Below are 24503 nucleotides of genomic sequence, written 5' to 3' on the forward strand. Positions count from 1 at the left end.
GAAAACCGGCCAAATAATTCTGGCAAACATGTTATAAGTTTTTATTTGCAAAATAGTAGAAATGCCAAGTGATCGTTCTTCAAAACTGGATGGATTTAACAGATATAATTGCAAAATCATACACCGTTTCCCTTCCCCCACTTATCCTCCAGCTGTGTACTCAGCAGTTCCGCTGGCATGCTGGTGAATGGTCGTATCTCCTCCCCAGGACAAAGAACCTTTGAAATAACCGCTGAATACTAACCAACGCAGCCAATTGTACGTGATTGTGGATTTCCAAAATAGGTTGAGAAATTATTTTCTAAATAGCGACTTGCTCATCAACCGAGAGACAGGCTCCAGCAGCACAAAGGGGGCACAGGAACAGTTTGGTTTTGTGTGTGGGAGAAGCATCTTAGTACAGTCTGTTCATGCTGAGCGTGCTGTCGCTGGACGAAAAGCAGCTGTGTCTATAGCCTCCGCTGCTGGTGCTGTTTCTTGAGCAATGTGGGTCACTGGGCAGGCTTATGATCTTCTTTAAATTAATTAAAGAAATCAGTTTCTGCCCCTGTGCAAAAGATGGATCGTTCAGTTCGGAGAGCTACGCAGTGTGAGAAAGTGTTAAAGGCTTGGAGCAAAAACTCCTCTTTTGTCATTGCTCTGGTAAACTGGAAGAGGAAGACGAGGAATGTGAAGGCAGAATGCTACAATCCTGCATTATCTGTCTAGCTCATAGTAAATACATTCGAAATGCAGAGCAGGAAGAGGCCACTGAATTATTATACTATTTGCATTGTACTAGTATGTGTTAAATATTTCAGAAGATTTTTGCAGAGTGGTTTTTCAGCCTGCAGAGCATACAGGCTAATTGTGCAACATACCAGCAGGGAAACAAAAGAGGAAAAACAATTAAGAATGTGGGTCTGCAGGGTTACAGGTCAGATTTTGCATATGTGCATAAGTAGTATGGACTGACTTTCTTCAATTAGATGGTAATTTCTAATACCTAAAAAAAAAAAAAAAACCAAACTCAAAGTATGCCCTGCACTACTTGTGTCACGTCGGGCATCCCTCTGGGCATTGGCCTGACATGACGGTGAGAAGGGACTTTAAAAAAGGGCTTGTGTGCCCAGAAGTGTGTACTTTTTGCCAAGTCAATCTGATAAAATATAATACTTTCTCCTGCAAGCCTTGCCTGCCAGTGAGAAAGGGCTAATTTTTGCTTGTCAGAATTCACTATTTCTCGGGTCAGCTTCACATTGTCTGTGAGTGCCCTTTGCTTGTGTGAACCTGTTTCTTCTTACTCCTTTCTCTGTTTCCTGATATTTGTTTTGGAGCTTGTTTTTTGTTTTCTTCTGAGCTTCCTCACAATCAATGACAGCTTGACTGTCTGCCTATGCAGGCTGACAAATGTTTTTTGGATTAAGTGTGGTTTTGATAAGAAAATATTTATATGATCCTCCAAACAATTACCATTATAATCCTACTCTGCTCGTAATGAATACTGCCTATACAGTGCAAAGTCAAGTATTGCTGTTTGCACATTAACATCTTTACATTGGGGTTTATTTTTCTTTATTTCTACTTCTTTCACACACTGACATTTTTATTACAATTGGTTAGTATTTTCTTAGCCTTTGGTCATGATGTTTGTTTTCTTAAAGTTAAATCACTAGTTAGTTACCTCCCCTTGCATGTATTTACCTATATAAGTGTGTGGGTGTGTAGTATATATCTCTCAAAAGCCTCTCTACTCTGCTTATATCCTACCCCAACTCACTGTAGAGGATAGTTTTATCAAAACAAACAAAAAAATATACCCTATTTTCTTAAATACGTACCCTGTCATATTTGTTAGAAAACAGAAAGAAACGCTGAAGCTTTTTTGCCCAAAGCACCCCTGTGTTTCAGTGTCAGTTTGATTTATTTAAGAGGTAATATGAGGGAAAATGTTCTTTCAGCTGCTTGTTTCCTCTAATGACCCCCCTACATCAGGGCCTACAGAACCAGCTCCCTAATGTTGAAGCTCCCCTTCTGCTTCTCATTTTGTGGAGGTTATCTGAGAAAGAGGGTTATGCGAGGGCTTATTTTTATGGACTGGAATTTAAAAGGGTATGCATTATGAGCATGAAACTTTAACTAGACTCTGGTTGCAAAATCAGTGCAGCTTTAAGGTACTTCTCTAGGTTAATAAGAGCTTGAGATCCCATTATGAGTAAAGTTACCAGACCTGAGAACACAAAGCAAGATGGCTTGCTGTAATAGCCTGTGTTTCAGTTGCTAGGTTTCTGTAATCTTTCAGCCTTTCTCAGCAGTGCAACATGTGTTTCCTTTGGGGAAAAAAAAAAATCCATCAGTGTGAAACCATGGGGTGGAAAACTACTGTTTTTTGATTTACAGCTCTTAGAGATAGGTGTGATAGGTGTCTTCAGAGATACCCGAGAGAGACCTGCTGATGCTGTTTTTAGAAGTCCATGCATTCTGAGCTAATGCTGAGTGAGGGCCAATGAAATAATACTTCTGAGTTTAGCTAAGACTGGCTGATACCTCTGCGTGCAGGTTTAGCTGGTCAGACCAGTTTGTAGCATGAAATGTGTTCATCCAGCAATATATTGCACGTTCTCTGCAACAAATAGCAAGTCAAGCATATGGTCTCAGAAAAGAACTTGCACTTTGTTATGTGATGAAAATTTGCAGTAGTTAATTCCCCTAAAAAAAGTTAATTTGCCTTTTAAATCTATTTGGGCTTGCAGAGGCAAAGAAGAAATATTGGTCTCCCCTAAAAACACTCTTATTATGTATGTTTAGTTCTGCCTAAAGAGGAATTACAAGAGAGCTTATTTTCTATTTCTTACGTCTTTTTGACAGAGAGCTCCTTGGAGAATTATAGAAATCAATCAAAGCCTTCTTCAGAGGTCATTTTACATCTGTAGCATTTACAGTTTGTCTTTTAAAAGTTTAAACGAAATACTATTAACAAAAGTACCCCACCCCACCCCAAAAAAACCCACAGAGTTTTAGCCAGATGCACCAGGAGTCTTTATCCATCATTTAAAATGGGTTTCTCACATTTGTATTTGTGATATCAACAGTCCTCAAGGATCCTCAGTCTTCAAGGATTATAACAGTATAAAAAGCATCAGCATTTCTGTTCCCGGAGTCCTTCACCAGACTGCATATGTCTGTATGTGTTAGGTTAAAAGATCTGTTCACCCCCCTCATGCCTCCCCAGAACCCTCAAGAGATCTTCTGTGTTGACATAATAAAAAAGGAGAGTACTTGCATTATTTTTGACAGGTCTTCTGTAAAAAGAGAGTGATGAGACAGTGTAGACAAAGTATTTCCTTCTGAAATATTTCCTAAGAGGTGGTGGGAAAAGAAGAAACATTACCAAAAAGTTCTGAAGAGGCACATTTCTCAGGTGACAAGTTAAAAAAAGGTCCCATCAACTGTAATGCGGCCTTCTTCAGAGGTGAGCTTGGCCTGCTTGCTGGGGAAACAGTATTCCAAATGGTGTTAGCAGCGATAGGGCTGCTCAGGAAAGTGGAAGCACCTCTGCAGTGTTTTATTCTGAAAGCAGTTTCAACACCTACGGCCAGGGATTTTGGAGCTTTCAGTCACAATTCTAGTACATACTCCAAAAAAGATGAAAGAGCAAGTTACAGAGGCATTAGGACAATTCCTGTGTACATAAATTCAAAATTCTTTTTTACAGAAGTAAGAGCTAAGTGTGGCACAAAAATGTGGTTCTGCCTTCCTTCACAGTGCTATTCTGACTGCCCTGACAAATTTTAACCCCAGCTCAAACAAGATTTCATTGCCTTACAGCATTGAAGCACTGTAGATAGATTTTTACAAGAGATATGAATGCTTTAGATAACTTTATTCAATGTCCTAATCACATATGTTTCAAATTTATTATGTTTTGAGAGTGAATATCATCTTTAGTAGAGAAATCGTATCTGACAAAATTCATGTTGTATCTTAGTTGATATCAAATGCATCCCAATAACAGCATTCATTGTTCATGGAAAAGGATAATGAAGGTAACAGCAAAAAGAATATCACCATCACTCACTTATGCAGGCCAGTTCCCCGTGCAACTTTAACTATCACAAACGACTTCACAACATAAAAGTACCAACGGATAGTATAAAATGTCATTGTGAAAGTGCAGATTTTGGTGTTTCTTTTTTTTAAACAATTTGGATTCTGTTCCAGATTGTTTACAATCCCTCCTTCCAAATTTGTTTCCGTTTTATCTGTGTAAGCATGTGCCGACACTGTTGCTCAGTATACACAAATGCTAATCTACCTTCATGCACATGGAGAATAGCTTTCCTGGCACTGAGTTTAAAACTCCCATAGAATACATTATTAATTGAAGAAGTCTCTCTTTTTAGAGAAACCTATCATTTATGTGGTCACCGTTGAGAAGGTTATAGATAAATATAATGCAGTTTGTTAACAATGTGGCCTTCAGAACATACAACAAACAACCCCAGATACTGAAAGTGCATTAAAAAAAATTTACATTTCAAAAGTAATTTTCCTTCTCTGTTCTCTGGTTGCATACACTAACATGATCTAATTATAATGTAACGACAACTTCTTTTCTATTGCCCTGCGTGCTTCAATGCTCTAAATGCTCTTGGCAGGTCTCTGCAGTGAGGTGAAAGCACGGTAACTATTCAGTTCCCTGTAGTGGATAATTCCCTAGTTCTGCATTTAGCTCTCAAATGCTAGGTCATGTATCTGAAGTCCAAGGAGTAAAGTTGTGAGGGAAGTGGGTAGGGTGAGGCTGCTGTCCATCTGAGTGTAATTTAGGTGAACATGACTGCTGCTCAGTAACAGAGCTTTAGCCCAGCTTCTGCTAAGTCTGTAGTGCTGATGTGTTCCTTTAGTTACACACGCTGGTCTTGCAGACTCTGAGCCTTATCAAACACAGCCAGTTGGTGCTGCTGGTATGAAAGCACAGGGGAGCTCTCATGTGGAAGGTTAATGGAGTGTAATTAGAAAGAAAAATGAACTGCTCAACCACTCTATCTCACTCTACCTGCACTGAGAGTGACAAGTGCTCTGATCTTTTATAAACCCTAGAGCAGAGGTTTAACAGTTTAAAATTATGACAGTATAACCGTCAAACAAGCAAGCACACTGTGAAGAAGTAGTATGAACTTATGGGTAGGAATGTTTACATTCCCCTATGTGGTCTCTGTTAGTAGTTTTATTCATGCTGGATATTGTCTGTATTGATATAACAGGTCTCAAATGCATTTTCCTGTGAGGTGTCCATCAAAGCCAGAAAGATCTGTGTTCTATGCGTGGCTGCTTCGTGTCTGTGCATCACGTTACTGTTGCCTTGCTGGATGAAGTGATGACACCTTCCTAAGGCATTTTGATAGCAAGGGATAAACTTTCACAGAAAGAGTTCTGGTGGGAGCAAAAACAGCTACTAGGGTTTACATTCTTAGAACTAAAAGAAATTTGAGATTAGATACTAACCCCTGGTCATGTTAATTAAGTTAGGTACTATGTACATCTGTTGAAAACTACCATGTTCATAAAATCTTTTTTTGTCTTTCATCTAGCATGCAGGTTTCTTTTTCTTTTAAAAGAATGCTGATAAACATTAGTTGTGAAACTAAACTGCATATAGGAAGTAGAGGGAAGACGCTACACATCAAATCAAAAAAGGACAAGGGGATGAACCAGTTTAACTTCCTTCATGTTAGAGGCCTTTATATTCTACCCTGGTACTCCTGTGTGATGTCATCTGCTTTCAGGGAGTCTAGGACAGTTTGGTCATCAGGAGACTAAATTTTTGTCTTCCACATGTTTGTGTTCCAGAAAACAGGTGGTAGATTGGTCTGCCAGTTATTCCAAAGGCCTTTGCAATGACAGCAGGTTGATCAGGGGAAATTTGCCCAGCTAATCCTAGCAGGCAGTCCACATCCTGCATTGTAGAGGAAGGTCAAAAACCAACATCCTATCAAGTCTGACCCAGGGAAATCTGCTCCCATTCCAAGTCTAAAATGAATGAGACTGTAAAGAAGGCATACAATAAAAGGTATCTAAGGAAGAAGATAAGCTTGCTTTGTTGTAGCTTCTTCTCTCTAGCTGTGGACAATATCTTGTGTTTCAGAGGAAGGTGAAAAAACAAGCTTGAGTATATCTGGTTTTTAGTGCCCCTGGACATGTTCATATTCTGAAGAGTAGGACTGTTTTTATGCGGAGTTTCAGTGCTGGAGAAGTGTGCTGGCAACAGTGCTGCCATTTGCACTGTCCCTGCTACAGGATGGGCATGAGCAGAGGCTTTCCAGGTTCCACGGCCCTCTCCCCCTCACGTGTGCTGCACAGTCTCCTCCAAAATTTATATTAAATGTTTCCTTTAGGAAGCTGTATGACCTTGTCCTAAAGACTTCAAATCATGGCAAGCCATTACCTCTCATATTAGGCTGTTCCAGCATTTAACTATCTCGGCATCTTATTTCGAGGTTGAATTTGTCTACCTTCAACTTGCAGCCACAGAGTCATCATTTTACATTTCTCAGAGAAACTAAACACACACCCCCCATCATCAGATGTTTTCTCCGTGTGTAAATATCTATACTCAGTAAGAAGTCACCTCTCAAGCTTTTCTGTAATAAACTGGTTATGCTGAGCCCTAGTAAGCCTCACATTACCCAGTGTTGTTTGTCAGGTCCTTGATTATGTTTGTGGGTTTCCTTTGAACCATCTCCAGTAGCTCTGCCTCCCTCGTGAAAAAGATAGCTTTCCATTCTTCTGGCAAAATGCATGTTCTTGTGTGTTTTTAAGAGAGGTGGAAGGTCACTAAATATTAAGTTGTTGGGGTAGTTTTAGCCTTCCTTAGCAAGGCACTTTTTGCGCTGAGATAAATAAACACAGGGACAAAGTCCCACCTCCCCATGCCATTTAAATCAGGAGGCTAAGGAAGATCCATTGCTTTGTTTTTCAGAGAGTCACTGTTGACTGATCCACAAACCTTGATACAATTGAAGAAGAGAAATTTGGGTCTTCTGCAGTGAATTAATTTGATGTTTTCTCTGTGAAGCGGGCATTCTTTGTTTTGATGGTGCTTGGTTACCTAAAGAGACTAGTACAGCAGGTATATTTAGCTGGTCAGAATATCTGTATTTGATATACTGTTTAAGTGGCTAGGAAGAAGAGAAAATCTCTCGTTCAAATGAGGTGAGACTGTGACTTTTTGCTTCGATAAATCACTCTGCCTATGAACTAGAGATCAACAGTGAATTGTGATGCAATGTCGTGAGCGATGGGTTTTAATTGAATTGGTGCTAAAGAGTATTTGGCTGATGACATAAGGAAAAAGCCTGTCTGCTGCTGTTAGTTTGTGAAGCAACTGTAGAAATGAAATATTAGATGCTGATAACGACATCAGAGTAATCAACAGGTGGTTGTACAATGTAGTTTGAGCATCCAGATCTTTCTGTTAACAAAAGAACAAGTTTGCATTCTGTGCTGAAATAAAGCTAGTCATTTTGCTTGATACTTCCGATCATGTGTGAAGCACATGAGCATGAATTGTGTGTGTTTCCTGTTATGAGGAGAGGAGCTGTGATTCAGTCATGAGAATAGCTGTAGGATGCACAAGAATCCTGCTGAATCTGATTCATTTTTATTCAAGGGACTGTGTTACTGTGCAGTAGTACACTGTAAAATTACTTGATTACTACCCTTTCCACTTGGGTTATTCAAAAATATGAGGAGTTACCAGATAAAGTAGTAGACCTATTTAGGTTGATAGTTTGTAAAACATGAAACAAGTTTACAAATTTAAATCGCTCTACTGGGCTTGCTTAATTTAGAGAAATTCAGTTTAAAGGATGTTACATTCTGAGGTGAATCAGAGGGAAGGGAAGCAGCAGGACTTCCGTGGCAGAGATGCTTAGCTTAGACAACTGGCTGCCATGTATAGATGCAAATGCCTTTCCCATGGGGGTGGTTGTTCCTGCGTGCTCTCCTGCGTAGGAATAATAATCCACAGTATTTTTTGTGCTGAGATTTTATATCCCAAGCTCCAGTCCATGACAGATTTTATAAGACCACATTATACACTTCTGGAAAACTAGGTTTAGTCAGACATCTTGCAAACTTTACGCTGAAGTACAAAAGAACCCTTGTTTCATTTCTACACAGCCTAGGTGGCTTATTTTTTTGGTTTGGTTTGGTTTTGATTCTGTGGGGTTTTTTTTCCTAAGGAGATTCCACCACCACCCACAACAAATTGGGGTAGAACAATACCGAGATGGGCAAGATAAAATTAAAACGAGCACCTTTTGCATGGTAGTCAGCAGTTAAATTTTTTTCACTTCTTCTTTATGTTGAGGTGATCCCCACATTCTTTTACTAGTTCATATTTGTGCTCAGAAGTATATCTGGGAAACAGAAAAACGTAAACCAAACCAAGCTTTGTCAAACCTTGTGGGGAAAAAAAAATAAATTAATTTCACTCCTTTCATTCCATTCCTCCTTAATTACATTCAAAGTACTGCACTTAACTGTTTTTCCTGCTCTGTTTTGCCTGTTGTCATACAATTAATTCTTCATTCATTAATTGCTTATTGTTTAATTATTGTAGCTGTTCTTGTAAGTTTCTTTCCATTAACATAACTACTGGGGTGAGAAGGTAGGTATTACATTTATTTAATATACAAGCTGCAGGAAAACATTGTATGTGTGTGTTCCTACTAGTTCAGTCCGTTTCCTACTTTGTGCAAGAGTAGAAATTCTAAAATGAGAAGACAGTGATGCATAAGGCATTTCACAGTACAACATTCCCGTCCAAAAATTAATTGGTCTTGTGGTGCTGCAAATGGTTGAAGACATGGTACTGAAAATAAAGCAATCAAGAAGTCACAGAAAGCAAAATGGCACAGCAGCTATTTTTGGTCATTTTTATTTAGAATTCGAGCTATATTTTTAAATAAAATAAAAACTGATAAGCGTTACCCCCTGTTAAGGGTAAGGGAATGAACATTATTTCCAGAACTTACATAATTCATTTCTGAATGATTTCAGCAACTTCAAGTAGTGTTTCTCTGTCATAAAGGAAAAGCCCCACATTCTTTATCGAAGTACGTATGTTTATGCGTGAACTGTGCATTTGATTCAGAATCACCTGTTGTAATTATTTTAAATAGTTTAAAATATAATGAAGTGTAATAAGTTTACAAGCATTTTTAATGAGAAGAATGCTTTTCATATCGTGCCAATGCTAAGTAAAAATATTTATCTGACAAAATGTCAAAGTCAATTTTTATTGAATGAAGATTTTTTAAACTCCATTTTACACAAGCTACTCTATGCCATATCCACTAATTGTATTAAAGATATTAAGACTGCAAAGCAACCTCATGAATTTAGGGCATGTACCAAAATTAACTGTACTGACTCGGTCCATCACTAGTGCTCATCAGTATCATAAATGTATTCCTCAGTTAATCCCATAGGACCATCACGGCAGAGGGAGGAGGATCATTCAGTTCCCCTAACGTGTTCCACAACCCTTTTTAGACATGCAGAAGTCGTCTTTTTATCTTTGTGTAGCTTTTAGCTGTGTTTTCTGTGGGCTGAATGCAGCACATGCTCTGTGGGACAGTTACTGGACTGTTGGCAGTGCAGCTATTGACTGGGTGTGGTTAAGATATCTGTGTACTTAACAAAAGCTTAAAAAAAAAATAGGTTTTTAAACTATAAAAAGAATCAGTGCACATTTCAGTAATCATGCCCACTAAGACGTTCAAATAGGCAATGGAGGTTGTCTCCCAGTCTCACTGCTATGTTCCCATTCAGCACACAAGGACCCCTGTACCAAGAGAGTCTTTTCGGACTGAAAGGTATTGGTGCCAGTTTGATCACCTTTAAGAAGTGGGAAATTGTACCATGTTCTTTTCTTGGAATAAAATTCTTTCTGATTTAGTTGGTTTAGATTTTTTTTGTTGATAAAAAGATCTGTGTATGGGCGAAGCACAGCCAGAAGTGGAAAATTCCATAAAAATACAGGATAATGACAGAAATAGCTGAAAATATTTTTATAGACCTTTGATCAGTCTTTCAATGGAATTAATTTCAGGTTGTTTTGTACAACAGGTTTGTTTTTTTTTTCTCACAGGTGTAGATTCTGCGTTATCAATTTCCACTATTTGAAATATTAGATACTATCTTAAAGCAGTAGATGGGTGCACAATTATTCTCTTTGCTATTAATATTTCCACTCCCAAATTCCACTCCCTTTGCAGGTTAAAGACTAACCATGCCAGCGCTCCAAAATCTTTTAGCTTCTTTCTGCCACAGAAGTTTTGGTCTCTGTTTTGTCAAAAAGCGGAGGTATTTCACTTCTCTTGGGGTAGCAGCAGGGGATGGGGCTGGCAAGGAGAGGGGCAGGAGGCTGGAAAGGAAGATTGCAGAGCAGTGATATTCTCTCCATCCTCCCCACTCCCAAGTTGAAGCGTGTTTGAAATCAGTACTTTCTCTTACCATTTCAGTCTCGGCAGTTGGCAACTTTTATATTCGAGAGAACATTTCTTGGTCATTGGAGGGATCAGGTAACAGAGGATCCCTAGTGGCTGACTTCCTGGAATTGGTGGAGCAGGAAAGCGGGTCACTACCAGGTGGTTGAGCAGTTCAAACTGCATCAGTTTGGTTTTGTGATATAAAAACTGCAAGGCTGCTTAGTACTTCTACTTTCCTCTCCCATTTTTAGAAGACTTTTACATTTTTTAATTTTTAGAGATTTTTTTTTTTTTTAAGTTTAAAAACAGGCCTGCCTTAAGATCAGTATGCTTTTCTGGACATGTTTCCTGGATGACAAAGAAAATGTATCACCGAATATAACAAGGGACCTAGTATTTTAAAAATTGCTGTACTCAGAGAACTACTTTGTTATTGATTGCTTAAAATTGAAATAATGCTTAGCTAATAACGTTATATTTAAACCTTACTGAGCTTTTAAGTTTGCTCCAAGGGCTTTCCTTATCTTATAGCAACATATTCATGATAGTTTTTATATGAGCACATAGAAGGCACCTTTTGGCACAGATCTATGGCCAACAAGACACAGAGGGAGATTATCTGATTAATCAAACAAAAATAATCTTCTGATGCTGTGTTAGGATCTGGCCTGTGGCATGAATGAGAACCGGGTATCACTAAATGTCACAATATTGATCACAATTATTACCTTTAAGAAAGGGTCATGTAAGATGTCTGGGGCTCTGTGAACTCAGTGGTGCGAACGGTTCTTGATGAGATTAGCAATGAAGATGTCAGGACAGCAAGAGCTATGAGATTATGTGGTATGCTTACGGGCACCATTCAAGGAATGGGTTTTGCAGTGGTCTGAGAGTAACCGTTGCAGAGGGCTAGCAGTTACTTTTTGGGTGGAATACAGTTTAGAAGAAAGGATGTGATTATTAATCTCTTTCACGTTCTGGATATAAAGAGGAGAATTGGCATTCGGCTTTGAGGAAGATTCAGTAAACTTGAAAGACAAATGCTTTTCATACATTCATAGTGTTGCAGAAAAAGAAATTATTTTAGAATGTGGGGAGGGTTAGAACTTTCTGACATGCAGAAAACAATAATATTGTTTTTATGATGATGTATTTATGATTGAGTTAATCTCAATTTAAAGTTTTGACTTCATCAATAAGAATTTAATTAAATTAAATATTCCTAAATGAGAGTGGGAATTAAAAATGGCAATGACTACATTTAAGGAATTAGGAATATTTCTTAAGAGTTCTGCGGTACTGGTAGATAACTTCAATCTCCCTGGCACTCAATCTCTATCGCACGTAGCTAGGACTTTATACCAGCCTTGGCAAATATCAGTCATACAGATTGTACTTTCTGCAGCACAAATGGCCTTCAGAATTGATTCAGAACAGTCAAATAACTCAAGAACAATTTTAAAATACAGTTTTAATGAAGTATCAAGTCTGATAGTAGACAAGGGTTTCTTTCATACTGCCCTTTTGTTTAATCCCCTACAAAATGAGGCTCTGCTAACATTGCTGAGACAGACACGTGCCAGGTCTCTTGTGTGGCTGCAGAGCAGCAGTTCCAACAGGATGCTGTGGAGGAGCCGTACGGTGTTGGACCAGCAGCGTGGGTTGAGGCTCTGCAGAGGAGGACACAGCGGAGGGTAGTGCTGAAAATGGGCATAGATCTGCTCTTACTTCCTGTGTAGGTGCAACCCTGAGAGTTTTGTCTGGTTTTGCTAATTAAGCTAAGTAATTTTGGAGTCCCTCTTGATAAGTACTAGCAAACAGATAATCCTGACAGTCTTGCAGATAGTAAAATGATTTCTGTAGTTTCAGTGTGGTATTTTTACTGACAGTTGGTAGAAGCAGCTTAATAAACTGAGTAAGCAATTGGCATGCACTGCAAACTTCAGTTTTACTCTCTGAATCTTAAAAGCATTAGATGTTTCTTCCAATTTAATATCTGCATAATGGGTATGGATGGCAGGTTATGCTGCTGCCAGGCAGTTCTCAGCAACCTCTAACAGGCTAGTGTAGACTTCCAGAGCAACAGCGTTTTTCCGCTCACGTTATCCATCTTGTGTCAAATATGCTGAGCCTCAGTTTTTTGCGCAAGGCACTAACAAAAGTTGTGCTTCGGCCCTGTTTTTCCCCAGCTCTGCATGGCGTGGTTCGGGCACGGGGGTGGAACAGGCGGTGTGTGAATGCGATGTGACTCACCTCACTCCCGCTCCCCTGCTCCCGTCCTCGCTGGCTCTCGCCCTGCCGTAGCAGTATAGAGAGGAGACCTCCAGCCTGCCTCTCCCTCTCCTCTCTCTCTCTTCTTTTTTATTTTTTTAATCCTTTCACTAGTGTTCCCTCCCATTGTAAAGAACAACATGGAAATTAATTTTGGGGCCATTGGTGCTCTTTTTCTCCAGTTAGGGAATCAGTAGAAGAACACTGTTATCACTGAATTTCATCCAGGCATCTGTGGAAGACAAAAACTCCCTTCCTGATCATGCTGGGTACAGTAATTCTTTAGCCTCCTGTGCAGTTTATGTGCAGTCCAAATTGTGGCAGGTATTCCATAGGCATGTTGCATTATTTCCTCTCCTACTTCGCTTCTTTCTCCTCTCACCCCCCTCTTGGGTTACTCTCTGGAAATGTTTTTTCAGCCCTTGTATCTGCTTGCTGACATGGCACTTTGGTTTGCATGTTAACGTGGTTGTTCTTTTCAGAAAGCAATTTTAAATGATTGTTCAGTTATTACATGTACAAATGAGCTTGTAGACACCGGCCATTTAAAACTATGTAAAATATCGGAATTAGAAAAATGCCCTCTATACCTCCAATTATTTATTCCTTCTTCTAGAAGGTAACAGTTTACAGCTTTTGGGCTTTGACGGCTTTTAGCACTTTTCTGGATGCAGTGTAAAATAGTTTCTTCGCGCTGCCATCCGTTACCAGCTCCCTGAATTTCCAGTGAGGTTGGGCCTGTGTTTCTCTCATCGGAGCTGAGCGTGTATCCCCAGCCAGGGCTGGGGAGTCTGTAGAAGCCAGGCAGTCCTCTGTCCACCTCTGAGTCACTGAATACAGTCAGTCATGTGAACTCACACATTTCAACCTTATGAAGCGGGGGTGGGTTTTTTGCTGATTGTGTGTTTTATTTGGCTTTTTAAAGTTCCAGTTCTCAAATCAACCAACTTGGGACCCTGTGCCTTTTATTATTTTCTTCTGAGCTAGAGGTACATGTTCAGTGTGTGAGGCACAGCACAGTTTTAACTCATCGTAAGCAAGATACTCAGAATCAAGTAGTCTACAGTATGTCCACAAGAAATATGTGGAGAACAGATACTTGTTAGGTCAGAATTTCATAATCCTGTGTGAAAGAAATTTAAGGGGGAAAAAATTATTTCAGTTGGTTGTAAATAGTGGGACTTTTTGGGTTGATTTTTTTCTTCTATCTCTCTGTTTTGTACTGTGTCTTAATACTAATGCTTCAAAAGGAAAATCTAAACATTTTGTATTGTCAGAATGGTTTGGGTTGTTTTCTGTTCTGTTTTAAGTGGAATTGTTTGGGGCAGCCCACTCTGTTAGTGCCTGGCTCTGGTAGAGGTTTTCTGACCTTTTCTGTTTCCGCAAGAGCTTTCTCAGTTGAGCCCTTACCACTTCTGTTGACTTCATTGTCCTCTTCTGAAGCCAACCTTGTCATATAACTGTTTTGCAGTATGCGTATGCTCTTGATCAAGGGGGCTTAAGTATATATCCAAATCCTTTTAAGGCTATCCTAATTTGGGTGTGGTTGGAGCATAGGAAAAAATGTCTGTTTGCTATAATGCCTGCAAAAGGAAAAAAAAAAAAAAAAGTCTCATGGTGTTTTCACCCTTGCCTACACTGAAGTGTAATATGACCATAAATTGCAAGTCCTTATTACCCATGTGGCGACAGAGTATCTTATTCTGCAGGTCTGCTCTTACACCTCTTGAGTTGCCTTCTAAAGATACACAATGGCTACCAGGAGAAGAAACTTCTTTTTTAAATAATTTCAAACTTTCATGGAGGCTATAATGTAATAGGAAGCTTTTAAGCTGGGAGAAATAAACCTGTGTGGTTTCCTTCCCACATAGGTATCCCTATCTGATATGCTTTCAGATGACAATAATATTGAACAGATTGACCACACATCCATGCCCTTCCTGTTCCCCACTTCACACTCAAACTGGTTCTGTCTCCACTCAGTTTTGATGCTTGGTACAAAATGGCATCCCCATTGCCTTGAGGTCAACCCTGAGGCTTCAACCTGAAGTCCTTTTTTGTCACTCTGTAGGAAGGGTGCTCGTTTGAAGGAGTCAAAAACTTCGGAATCTGAATGCTAACAAGTCTCAAGTGAATACAGGTTAATGAGGTCTTGCAGTGGTTTGTGAATAGGCTGAATTTCGATGGCAGGGTTTCTGCAAGGAGAGCAAGGTCACCCTACTGGGCAGCAGTACTCCTCTGTGGCCTGTTTTGATGCTCTGCTCACTAGATAACACCAATATTTCAAGTTTAAAAAAAAAAAAAAAAGCCAATAAGCTGCTGAGCAGTTATTTACATCAAATAAATGTAACTTTAGGTGTTAGCTGCGTGTATTAGAGAAGATAATAACTGTCATAATATCTGTTTATGTTTCTTTTCATCTGGTAGAAAAGAGTGGTGGAACAACTTCGAAAGAATTTGATAGTGAAGCAGGAACAGCCGGACAGTAAGTTTCAAATACAGCCGTTGGCACAGTCAGAAAACAAACTACAGACACCACAGCCGCAACCACTACAACAGCTACAGCAACACCACCATCAACAGCAGCAGCAGTCTACTGCACCCTCTCCAAATGTGATTGGATCACAGGTAAAAATCTCTACAATAATTCTTTTCCTTGCTGAAGGTGAAGTTTAATTAAAAAAAAAAAAAAGGCAAAAAACAAACCACCGCAGAGAAAGGTGCAGAGAGAAAATTACAAACTTTCACTTATACCCGTTAGTGAGACAATATGAATTTCTCCTTTTATGCATAGGCACATATGGGTCTTGTGGGTTTTTTTCGGAAATAACCTCCTATCTGAGTCAAAAAAAAAACCCCAAACCATAGTGTTTAAAAGTCAGATCATAGCCTCACAGAAAAGAAGGGTGGCAGTATCACCTTCCTTAAAAATAAATTAAAAGTTAAGCAGATGAACCCATCTTTTCTGTAGGTAAATGAATGATTGTCCGTGCCCAGTAGGTCTCAAAAACCACTAAAGACTTCACATGTGCTGTATGATGTGTTTGATTAAAATAATTTATTTTTAAAAGACTAACAGACTGCTCACTATATCTGTGAACAAAATGTAAGAAAACACTTCCCTTTTCTTTCTATTTGGTTCTTTTTAAACAGATGTAACTCATATCAAATAATATTTACCTGAGCCTTCAAGGATTGGTCTAAAAGTATACAATGGTAATTGCAAAGTTTGAATTTTAGAAAGTAGTGCCATTATGGGGAAGGTACAGGTGGATTTCAGTACAGTAGAGGATTAGAGACACAATCCCAGAACTCACTGGAGAAAGTGGTCTGCTTTTACTGAGAGGGCAATTCCACGCTGATTCAGTGTCTCTCCTGTTCAAATATGTAGAATCCCCAAAGCGTGCTAAGAAAACAGCAAGAAAATGCAGGGAGATGTTTTGTAAAAAGAAGTGTATGTGGGGTCTTTTTTTTCCCCAGTGATGCAATCTCAGCAGTTTGCGTTTTCCTGGATAGGCAGGTGGCAGAATTCACCGGTGAAGTTTACTTTATGCATGTTGCGGTGAATCGCAACTGTAGCTTTGGCTGATGGTCGTTCTTGTCTTCCCTTTTCCTTGAAACAGAAGGGGGAGAAGTGGTTGGGCTGTTACTTTTCTCATTAACTCAACAGGTTGTTTTGGATGTTGTCTAAAAATGTATGTGAGAGACTTAGGTAATTGTATTTTTGATAAAAGAATATCAATGAAATTAAGCAAACTTAACTAAGGAAAAGGCTTTTTTGAACAACTTCTATATCAAAGCTAAAAGAGAACAAAGAAGTAAATATTACTGTGTCCTACAGTGTTTACAGACGAACAGTGGATCTATTTGCTGCATCACTGGTCTCTGGTTTTCAGTCAGGAAATATGACTGCAAAAGCAGTTTCATGCATTTCTCAGTATTCCACACTTTGCATTCATGCATTAACTTCCAGGTCATCTCCTGGGTTGTAAAAATTGAGGTTTTGTTCAAAGTTAAAGAGCCCTCTAGTGAAACAGTCAAAAAACTGCTACAGCCTTCTGACTATCATTGCTACAGTTGTACTTGGAAAGTAATTATAAACTGAAGGGCAGTCATCCTCTCATTTGAATAAATAAGGCAGCTTTTATTCTTAACACTCTTCTGGTTTTATTTACGTTGGTATAGTTTTGAAGTAACCTCACTTGCTCCTGTACACATTTTGCATGTAAGGTTGTGCCTCTGTTGCCCCTCGATCTCTTTCAGCAAAGAAAAGTCAGATATTTTGTTTCTCCTGAAAGTTTTTTTGGTGCCTACCTTTGTAAATAATACATCTTTCCAAGGCTGTGTCAGTAAAGCTAATCTGTTTGTTGATTGTTTTCAGAGTAATTAAATTTAGGAATCAAGGAATATACGCTGTCTTAATAGTGACATTTTAATATACTTAATATAGTCCAGTAAGAGGGGCTTTTTAAATTTTCATAAAACAGCAAGCCTGCTAAAAGGTCGTATTATTGGAATGTTGTTATGTGAAGTAATGCAGACTTACTATGAATGCCACTTCAGTATGAATTCATGCATTGAAAACTTTTTAGAATAACCGAGGTAATTAATGCTCAGCAGAGTAACAGGTTTATTCAAGCTGGTGATCTGCTGACTGAAACTATACTCCTAGTACTTACAGACTTACTAGAACCCCTTGAAAGAGTCACAGTCCTGTACTACCTGACCGATTACACTTCTCTTTGAAATGTTTATGGATTAATGTAGTGGTTGTGAAAATGATACCATGTTACGCCTCATTGGAAAAGCTTGAATAATGTTACGGCATTAGGGGGATGGAGCCTCTTGCTGTAGAGAAGGTGCAGCAGAGGTCAGTAAGACACTCTTGAATCTCAGATAAAAAGTTAAGGGAATTGTTCATGTTGTGGCAAGAAAAAGTTAATTATATCTGGATTTTATCTAAATATATAAAATTGAAACATGAATTATGCTTTGATTTGGCATTTACTGTGAATTTTTTTCACACTTGTGCATAATGAACAGTTAGGGGGTATAGTTTAAGCATTATGAAATTAGAGGTGTGAAAATAAACTGCGTTTTTGTTTAAGGAAATAATATTGGTGAAAATACTGAAGAATCCAACTGGAAATATATTTACATTATTTTATTAGAAGGAAGAGAAAGGTCTTGGGTGATTAAAGTCAAGCAGTCTAGATGAGGCATGTTCAGCACACAAAAAAGGCTTACCTGGTCCCGAGTTCTCAGTTTTCCTGTTGTAGGGCCTAGTGCTGACATCAGGAGGAAATGGTGGTTATTTCATACTACGAGCACATGATCGTGCCAGTAACTGTTTTGAAGATGCAGTGCCATTGGTACAGTGATTTTTTACATCAAGAGAAAAGAAATAAGCTCACTTGCCATTCTCTGTTGAGTGTCCCTTGCCATGAGTTTTCTGTGCACGCTGTGTTCTGGTTTTATACGGAGACTCTCTTGCCTTGTTGCTTTTTGGATGAGATTCATAATTGTCCATTTCACTCAACATCTTAGAAGACAGTACATTTTTAAAACAAAACTATGAAATCATAGTAGTTTTAACTTTGGAATTTGTGGGCATAGTGTGTTCAGGCGTTTCAGGTAGATGCTGGTATTAAGTGATTCAAAACCACTCTCTAGAACAGGCTGAGAGCAATCATGGCATCACATACTTGTTCCAAAACAACCCCATTCATAGAAGTTAAACTTAATTGTCTGCAGCTGGACAGACTAACAGCCAGCTCTTACAACTTCAGGATAAGCCCTACTGATATTCTTAGGAAAGAAAGATAAAGGCTAAATAACTATTGTATTGCTAAAACAGAAATTTGGGCTACCCAAAATGAAAATATGTTTTTGTTCATAAAGAAACCAACTTATGAATGTTTTTCCCTCCTCCTCTGATCATGAGCATCTCTGTAAATAAAGTTTCCATTGGAAAATTTGAGTTTTAATTGGTGAGAAGCTAGTTAGCTGGTATGTTTCGTAAACCTTTACCTTATAGGTTTGACATTGTCAGTACGTATTTGGAAGTAATATGAAACTAAAGATCCGAAAATGCATATGCTGCTACCAACACTTGGTTGTCATTTTCTCAGGAATTTGTTTTGAATTGATCTGTAATGCTGCAGATGAATAAAATAGACCCAACAGGTGCCCCAAATGAGAATCCTTTCTAGCTATCCAGTTTTCAGAGGTGTAAGATAATGTGCTTGTGTGAACAACAGGTAGATAGACTCAGCGCTGCCTTTTCTTTTTCTTACTGTCTATTGTTTCTGACTAACCAACCCACGTCCTGTCTGATACGAAGTGTCTCTCTCTTACAGTGTGTTTTCTGTTTCCCTTAGAAAACTGTAACTACAGCTTCTATGATCACCACTAAGACACTACCTCTCGTCTTGAAAGCAGCAACTGCGACCATGCCTGCCTCTGTTGTGGGTCAGAGACCTACCATTGCCATGGTTACTGCTATCAACAACAATCAGAAAGCAGTCCTCAGCACTGATGCGCAGAATGCACCAGTCAACCTCCAGACAACAAATAAGGTTACTGGGCCAGGAGCTGAGGCAGTCCAAATAGTGGCAAAAAACACAGTAACTTTGGTAAGTGTGTCATGTGTTTGCCCTGCAGATATGTGTGTGTTTAGTGTTCAAGAGGGCTATTGGGAAAAAAATAAGCAAAACAGTCAGGTTTTTGAACAGGAGGAATAGCAGGGACATGTCATGAGTCTTCACTGGTTGACATTGTTAAAATGAATAGTCTAAGAGAAAAGCGTTTACTACCTACATGGGTTGTTATTACTGTTTTGCTTTATAGAGTTAAATCAGCGCCATCATCACCTCTGTGTAAAGTTTCCCCCATTACTTATTGTTAGTCATGGGGAAGTAGCGATTGTTGAACCCCTACCTAATCTGTGTTGCTGTGTTCTGCAGAATTCCTGCTCTTTTCTTTGGTAAAGGAGATGTCAGACTTTCTTCATTTGATCAGTTTAGGTTTTCATCTTCCATTTTTTTGAGTCAATCTCTCTCGTTCCCTTTGTGTGATAAAGTCTCTGGCGTTAGAAACATCACTTAACTTGGCCCCCTACCACATCTTCACTCAACACTTTTTCATACACATATACAGAACTTGTTTTCTTAAGCATATATTTTGCAAAACACTTTGATTACATCACACAGTCTTTTCCAGAATAGTTAGCCGCCTAGAAATAAAAGAAGAAAGTTTTAGAATTGGGCCTGGTCTGGAAACCAGGTATTGCACACCATCATGACAAGGAGATTTTTCTTCTGGAATAAAGGTTAGGGCTTCACTAAATATAAATCCACTTTATCTTTACTGAAAAATACAGTTTAATAATGCAAATGGAAGAAATTTGGCTTCGTAATGAGGCATGTGTTTGCAGTCAGAACAGAGACAACTATTTGAGTAGGGTTTTTTATACTGTTCTCTTTTCCCATGTTATCGCTTGCACCACTCTCATCTGTCCTTTGTGTCTGTGCTTAATTTCTTCGCTGAATAACTTTGGTTTGGGGAGGTGATTTTGTTTTAATGTCCGTGATTCATGTTTCTGTATCAAACTTCATAAAAAATCTCAGACTATTTTGCCAAGCATTAATTAATCAGTACAAGGCCTTTTTAAAGTCAATTGCAATCTTATGTGGGTGGAAAGAAGTGCAGAAGGTTGGAAACTAACACGGACATTAATTTCAGCGAATCTCACTGAGTACTCAGGATATCTAGTAGTGCTATTCAGAAGTTATCATGTGGAAGCTCCATCCAACTGATTTCAGTTAGGCAGGGAAGTACTTAGGATGCCTTAAAAGCAGTTCTTAATTGTTTCAAATGGGTGGTCTACTTTTTAAAATTTCATGGTGTGTATTTAGCCCCTCATAGAGCCTTAACATTACTAAAAGAGTTTGTAACTTCCAGATCTTTTCTATTCACATGGCACATCCTTTCATTCTTCTGTATGCCATTCAATATGAAAAGACAGTGGTTCTTATAGCTGGACATTGAAGTCTGCTATCTTCTGTCTGTTGTAAAGCCAATTTTTAACTATTAAAATAAACAGTTTTCATTATCTTCAAATGAAATGGTTTTAGATTGCAGAGCGCAGTAGTTAGTACAGTTGAACTAAAAGTAAAAATACCTTCAATTTATGATGCAAGGTGTGTAGGAACTGGGAAGTAAGATTATCTCTGTCTTTAAACGTTTCTAACAGGGAATCTGTTACTGTGAAAAATTATTTACAGAGTAGAAAACTGGAGACATCAGGTCTGAAAATATATTCAGGATGTTAATTTTGGTGAAAGACTTCAAAGCTATTTTCCTCTTACTGAACTCTCTTATGTTCTTGTAGCAGGTTCAGGCTACGCCTCAGCCCATAAAAGTGCCGCAGTTCATCCCTCCTCCCAGACTTACTCCTCGTCCAAATTTTCTTCCACAGGTGAGTGTACAGAGAGGAAGCAATAGTAGAAGGAACTTAATTATACTGTAGCTAGGAGATACTTTCTATGAACATAATTTTTGTCAGTCTTTATTGGTGATGTGGTGGAGGAAGCAACTCATCCTCAACAGGTTTGCGGATGATGCCGAATTTGAGGGTGCAGTCAGTACCCTTGAAGCAGTGCTGACATTCAGAGGGTCCTAGACAGCAGGAATATTTTGAGCTTCAGCATGGAAAAAGGCAAAGTCTTGCACCTGGAATGGACTAACCCCCTGCGTAGATGCAGGCTGGGGGCTGGTTGGCTGGGGAGCCAGCAGTGCTTAAAAGGTCTTGGTTGACACTAGCTGAGCTAGCAGTGTGCCCTGGCGGTGTATTAGGCTCTACCAACAGGACCACAGCCAGTAAATTAAGGGAAGGGATAATCCATCTTTCCTCAGCAACCATAAAACTGGATCTGATATACAGTTTTGGACCCCCTGGTACCAGAAACAAGTTGATAAATTTGAAGGAATCCAGCAGAAGGTGGCCATTAAGATTGCAGGGGGGCAGGAATGTATGACCTATAGTGGGAGGCTGAGGGATCTGGGCTTGTTCAGTTTAGAGAAGAGGTTTTGGGGCACCCTAACAGCAGCCTTATTTCCAATATCAGCAAGGAAATTACCAGGAAGATGGAGACAGTTGCTTGGCAGGAGAATTATAGACAGTGATCGTAAATTGGAAGAGGGAATTCCGGTTTAGACTGCGTATAAGGAACCAGTTCTGTCCTTGAGGACAATTAGAAGGGGAAGAGGCTTCCCAGAGACGTTGCGGAAGCTCCATCCTTGGAGTTTTACAAGACCTATCTGGACGAAGCCCTGAGCAATGTCATGAGGCCGGCGTTTAGTGTGGGCCCTGCTCTGAGCAGGAGGTCAAATTAGAGGCCGCCTGAGCAGCCTCCCAACCTGCGTGAGTCTGTGATTGTGAAATTCACATGTGATGATCATATATTATCCTGTTTGCATCAAATGAAATGAACCCACAGAACAGGTGTCAGCAAAGTCAAAGCATCCAAGCACCCAAGGCCTTAAATTGCTCTAATTGTTGTTTGCTCTTGTTGTTGTTTTTGCTCTTGAGCAAAAAAGGAAAAACAAGATGTCTCTAGATTGTTCCCAAGTATTTCTATATTGCAACAGAGAGTTACCTCTGTTTGCACCTGAGCAGTACAACTTGTGGTTTACTTTTTCTTTCGTGGTTTGGAAATTACACAGATTGCTTCTTCATTTACAAAAACAGCTTGGAGGAACTATTTAATTTGTAAGAAATAGATGGCATGGTGAATAAAAGTCTAAATCTTTTACAAAAGAAAAAAAGAAAGTATAGGCTGGTATCTGATTAAGATTTGGGGTTGGTGAGATCTGTTGGAATGTGACCTAGTTTTCCATTATAAAATGCATTGTGGAGTATTAAAGGTGGGTAGGACAATAGAAATTAAATAAGGAAAAAGACTTTATTTTCAGAGTAATGTATTCTACTTCTGTGCTTTGTAATGATGTGATAAGTACAAACTTAACAATGGGTAAGAAATAAAGTATTGGTGGTGGAGGACTGGAAGGTTCTTGTGGCTCTTTTCTTTCTTGTGAAATAAGAAGAGAGTAATGACTGCATTTACCTGTAGCCTTTAGCACTTTCAATGAGGGATTAATGTGTAATCTTGACAATTTTTTTGCTTAGTAAGATTGGTTGTGCAGGTGTCTAAATAATATATAGAGTTGACAAAGGTAACAAGGATTTGCTGAAAATTATAATTTCTTTCAGGGCACAATCAACTGTTCATGATTTCTTGGAGGCTCAGTATAAAGCCATGAGACACACTTGTAACATGAGAGCCTCAGCTGTGCATGTAAATATTACATGATTTTTTTAGCTTGCAAAACCAATATGTTGATTTAGATACAGATAAGGTACTTGGCAATAAACATGCAATATGAGTGTCTGTGCATCCAAATGCCATTTCAGGGACAGTGACTGCATATGCAGATGTTATGGATGGTTTTTATGCAAGTAGGTTTGAAAATGTGGCTTTTGGTTCTCATAACATACCTAGGACACTATGGTAAATATTGGACTCTATAAAAAAAATCAAGCAACCTTTGGCAGATTATACAGGCTGAATTGAAAGACTTAGCAAAAACATTCTTCTGAAATGCTGATATACAATCTCTTTTTTTTTTTTTTTTTGATAGGTTCGACCTAAACCAGTTGCCCAAAATAACATTCCTATTGCCCCAGCACCTCCTCCAATGCTTGCAGCTCCTCAGCTTATTCAGAGGCCTGTGATGTTGACAACAAAGTTCACACCCACCTCTTTACCCAGCTCGCAGAACTCCATACATCCTGTTCGTGTAGTTAATGGGCAGACAGCAACCATAGCCAAAACTTTCCCTATGGCACAGCTCACCAGCATCGTGATAGCAGCACCAGGTACCAGGCTCGCTGGACCTCAGACTGTACAGATCAGCAAACCAAACATTGAAAAACAGGTACAGCTAAGAAAGTGTCTACTAATGCAGTGTACTGGGCTTATTGCTTAGTGTGCCACTTTGGAGAGGAGGACACCACAGAGAAATTTTCAGTGGGTACTGGAGATACTTGTGTTCCAACAGCACTACAAATTAAGGAATGACTTGCAACTCTTAGGGCAGAAGTTATAATTTTCTTTAATATGGCCCATTGGAATCTTTTTTTCATGCATCAGTTTTTTTATGCTCCCCTTACTGTCTTAACTTCCGTAGTTTATAAACTAGCTAGTTTGCAGGGCTGTACTAGTATCTTGGAGACCAAGTACAAACTGAAGTCCGTGTTCATATCAAGCCTTTAAGAAACGCTGGAAAAATATTTTCTGTGTTTCTGGTTTTTAAAGGGTCGCTACGTGAAAGGCAAAAATTACACAAAATCATAGGGATTTTTAATATGATAAATGTAGCCATTACTTCCTTGATCTTGCTGTCTTGTGATTGGAGGCAAAATAGTCTCACTCAGCTTCTCAAGACTGATAGTTCCCTGTGACTAAATTGGATTAATTGGGTGGAAAGGAAACCCTCAGAAACAGAGAACTCTAGATGTTCAGTTTTAAAGTCTCTCTCCAGAAAATACTTTTTTATAAAATAAAACATGACTTTAGTCAGCCTGGCCTGCAACTGAGAGTCCTTGCCATTCAGGTCAAGCAAAGCAATCTTCTGTGTCACTTTTAAATCTTTTGTATATGTTAGTATAATATTGTATCCTGTGTAATACATTAT

The 24503-nt window shown here is 39.0% G+C and overlaps 1 protein-coding gene across 17 annotated transcripts in view; it reads left to right on the forward strand.

Moving 5' to 3' along the window:
- Positions 1-24503, forward strand: part of PHF21A (PHD finger protein 21A) — a 134515-nt gene that overhangs the window by 87444 nt on the left and 22568 nt on the right. For all 17 annotated transcript variants that reach the window (XM_075105541.1, XM_075105527.1, XM_075105535.1 and 14 more), the window contains 4 exons: positions 15174-15374; positions 19127-19381; positions 21139-21225; positions 23448-23744. In XM_075105541.1, the coding sequence (XP_074961642.1) occupies positions 15174-15374; positions 19127-19381; positions 21139-21225; positions 23448-23744 (840 nt within the window). The remainder of the gene's footprint in view (positions 1-15173; positions 15375-19126; positions 19382-21138; positions 21226-23447; positions 23745-24503) is intronic.

The sequence above is a fragment of the Phalacrocorax aristotelis genome, chromosome 10 (genome assembly GCF_949628215.1).
Source record: "Phalacrocorax aristotelis chromosome 10, bGulAri2.1, whole genome shotgun sequence".
Taxonomy (NCBI): domain Eukaryota; kingdom Metazoa; phylum Chordata; class Aves; order Suliformes; family Phalacrocoracidae; genus Phalacrocorax; species Phalacrocorax aristotelis.